Source organism: Leopardus geoffroyi, chromosome A1 (assembly GCF_018350155.1).
Source record: "Leopardus geoffroyi isolate Oge1 chromosome A1, O.geoffroyi_Oge1_pat1.0, whole genome shotgun sequence".
NCBI classification, from domain to species: domain Eukaryota; kingdom Metazoa; phylum Chordata; class Mammalia; order Carnivora; family Felidae; genus Leopardus; species Leopardus geoffroyi.
The window spans coordinates 85334367-85337781 of record NC_059326.1 but is presented as its reverse complement, the minus strand read 5'-3'; the positions used below and the strand labels follow the sequence as shown (position 1 = coordinate 85337781).

Below are 3415 nucleotides of genomic sequence, written 5' to 3'. Positions count from 1 at the left end.
TTTCATATGTCAGAAATTCATTAGTGTCCCTCGTCCATTAAATGTATGATAATGAAGTGAATGAAAGAAGGAATAAATATTTTGATCCAGAAAGAACAACAAACTTAGGTCAGAAGGCCCAGAATATTGTCTCACTTCTACCAGTGAATCTCTATATAACTGACAAATTTTAACTCAACTTGCCAAGCCTCACCCACCAATCTACATACAAAAATTAATAATTAAATGTCACTCGTTTTAAAATTATCTCTCAAACATCACCAAATATCAAACTTTTATGTACATTATAATATGGGATATGAAATATCTCTTTGCACTTATCCTGTGCTCTTTGTTTTCAATCACCTAGATATAGGGTGCAATATACATATTCCCAAATAATCAGCTTTAGTGAGTAAAAAGTCCCTTCTCTGCACTGTGTCCTGTTTGTATGTATATTTATGGTCCAGAAATTCTAGCATGAAGTAAGCTATCTTTTGTAGAATCCACTTCTCTCAGCTAGTCAAAATTCAGATGTTTAATATTTCCAAACTGCTTGTTAAGCATATGGTTTCTCTGCCTGAATGCCAAGATAAATAGTAAATTGTGATAAATTGAGTCATATTTCAGCCTTTCCCTTACCCTTGTAAGACCTGTGATAATCTCTCTTACTCTGGAGCCTGCTATCTTACAAAGATTACCTAAAGTTGATTTCATATTGTTAGAAACTGATTTGATCATGCAGAGGTTGGAGCCAGTAAGCAGGAGTCATGAACATTTTTTAAAATATTTCTATTATGTAATTGTGTTCAGTTATTTTTAAATTATTTCATTCCACCTATAAAAGACCACACTTAGCTCAAAAATGTGTTCCTTTACATGAAAAAAATATATAGAATTAAATTTTACTGCAACTCTGTTACCACCTCAAAAAACACCATTATATCCTTAATGGATTAAGGACACAATAAGAGATCTATCTTAAAGGGAGATATCTAAGAATCTGTTTCACATTACTTGAATCCACTGTTAGCTTCCCTACACTTAAAGGAGTCTCCAACATTTTCCCAAAGCATAATTGTCACAATCTTAATGTGGAATTGATTCTGCTGTAATAAGTGAAAGTAACAACTAAGCACTTAAATCTTGTAGAATTTGTCTCAGTAGGTATTTATACATTGAAAATAAAATTATCTGTGTGCATTAATCCCTCCTTGGCAACAACAATAACAGCAAAGAGTTAATGAATACTGACAGGGCACATTCAGGGTTAAGATGCAAATATTAATTATTCAAGAACTTTCTGTTATTCCAGGTTAAACTGGGAACATTATGGATTATACAAACAAGTCCACAGTCACTGAGTTTATTCTTCTGGGGTTTCAGAATGAGAAGGAAGTAGAAATTCTTCTTTTTTCTGCATTCTTGCTCATGTATATGACGTCTCTGATTGGCAACACCATGATCATCCTTTTGGTGTGTGGTGACTACCGTCTGCATTCACCCATGTATTTCTTTGTAGCCAATCTTTCCTTCCTTGAAGTCGCCATCACCTCCACAGTGGTGCCTAAGATGCTAGCAAACACATTTTCCCTCACCAAAGCAATATCCTTCATGGGATGTCTCACGCAATCTTTCTTTTACTTCCTCTTGGGATCCACGGAATTCTTCATCCTGGTCGTCATGTCATTTGATCGATACATTGCCATCTGCAACCCATTGAGGTATGCCATCATCATGAACAAACAGACATGCATATTGTTGCTTCTGGGATCCTATTTAGGTGGATTTTTGTCAATTTTAGCACCATCAATCTTAACTGCTTCTCTGCCCTTTTGTGGACCAAATATTATCAATCACTTCTTTTGTGACAGTGGCCCTGTGCTAAAGCTGGTCTGTGCAGATATCGCTCTGGCTGAGCTGGCTGACTTTATCTCCTCTGCTATGTTGCTCTTGGGCTCCTTGCTCTTCACAGGAGTGTCTTACATGTACATTATTATTACTATCCTTAGAATTCCTTCTGTCCAGGGACGGCAGAAAGCTTTCTCCACTTGTGTTTCACACATCACTGTTGTGACACTTTATTATGGAAGCTCCATCTTTATTTACGTCCGCCCAAAAAAGAGTGATGTGATGGATGTTAACAAATTTGCCACAGTGCTGAACACCATTGTAACGCCGATGTTGAACCCTTTTATCTACAGCCTTCGAAATGAAAAAGTCAAAGAATCCCTGAAAGATGCCTCCAGTAAGTATATATGTATGCTAATAAATTTAAAACCTCAACAATGATGTTTTTATAGAATTTAATGATTTACATACTTGACAACAAAATCATTCATTTGATGTAATTATGTGAATATTTAAAATTTTACATAAGGGAGAAACATATGTGAACATATCTTTCTACATATCTATTCTACATATATTCTGAACCAATAGGTCCAGTATTCAAGTAGATTCTCAAAATCTTTGTAGATAATTAATAGAACCAAAAGTACATATAAACATTTCTACATACATACATACATACATACATATATATACATTCTTAAAGCCGTCTTTTTTCTCCCCATTTTCCTGTTATTTCAATTATTCCAAAACCAAATTCCTGTATAACTGCCAGATTTGAAATCTGGATGGCTCTGATTGTGATAGATTCTAACCTTCTGTCAGGTGCCTGGGTGACTCAGTTACGAATCTGATTCTTGCTTTGGGCTCAGCTCATGATCTCATGGTTGATGGGATTAAACCCTGAGTGGGGATCTTTGCTGACAGTGTGGAGCCTGCTTGGGATTTTCTCTCTTTGCCCCTTCCCCACTAGTGCTCGCTCTCTCTCTCTCTCTCTCTGTCTCTCTCTCCAAATAAACGAAAAAATAAACATTAAAAAAATTCTCACCTTATGTTACCAATTTATGATTTTTTTCTTTATAGATATCAGTGTATATTTGAATTTAATACAAATAAATTCCCTTATTAAGGTGGTGAATTTATTTTGACTTGAGTTTTGATATATTACTTTTAAATTATATATGTCATTGGATAATTAAGTTTATTTTAAATGTTTATCTATGTTTGAGATGGAGGGTTGGAGGAAAGGCATAGAGAGAAGGAGGCTATCACTAAAGCACAAAGCCCAATACGGGACTTGAACCCAGGAACTATAAGATCATGACCTGAAATGAAATCAGATGCTTAACTAATGGAGCCAGATGGCCCAGATAATTAAGGTTTTTTTTTTTTAATTTTTTTTTCAACGTTTTTATTTATTTTTGGGACAGAGAGAGACAGAGCATGAACGGGGGAGGGGCAGAGAGAGAGGGAGACACAGAATCGGAAACAGGCTCCAGGCTCTGAGCCATCAGCCCAGAGCCCGATGCGGGGCTCGAACTCACGGACCGCGAGATCGTGACCTGGCTGAAGTCGGACGCTTAAC

At 36.2% G+C, this 3415-nt stretch overlaps 1 protein-coding gene across 1 annotated transcript; it reads left to right on the top strand.

The window, feature by feature from the left end:
• The first annotated feature begins 1311 nt into the window (after positions 1-1311).
• Positions 1312-2271, top strand: LOC123576294 (olfactory receptor 6M1-like). The gene has a single exon (XM_045437144.1). It carries the CDS (start codon positions 1312-1314, stop codon positions 2269-2271), a length of 960 nt encoding a protein of 319 aa, XP_045293100.1.
• The last annotated feature ends 1144 nt before the right edge of the window (positions 2272-3415 follow it).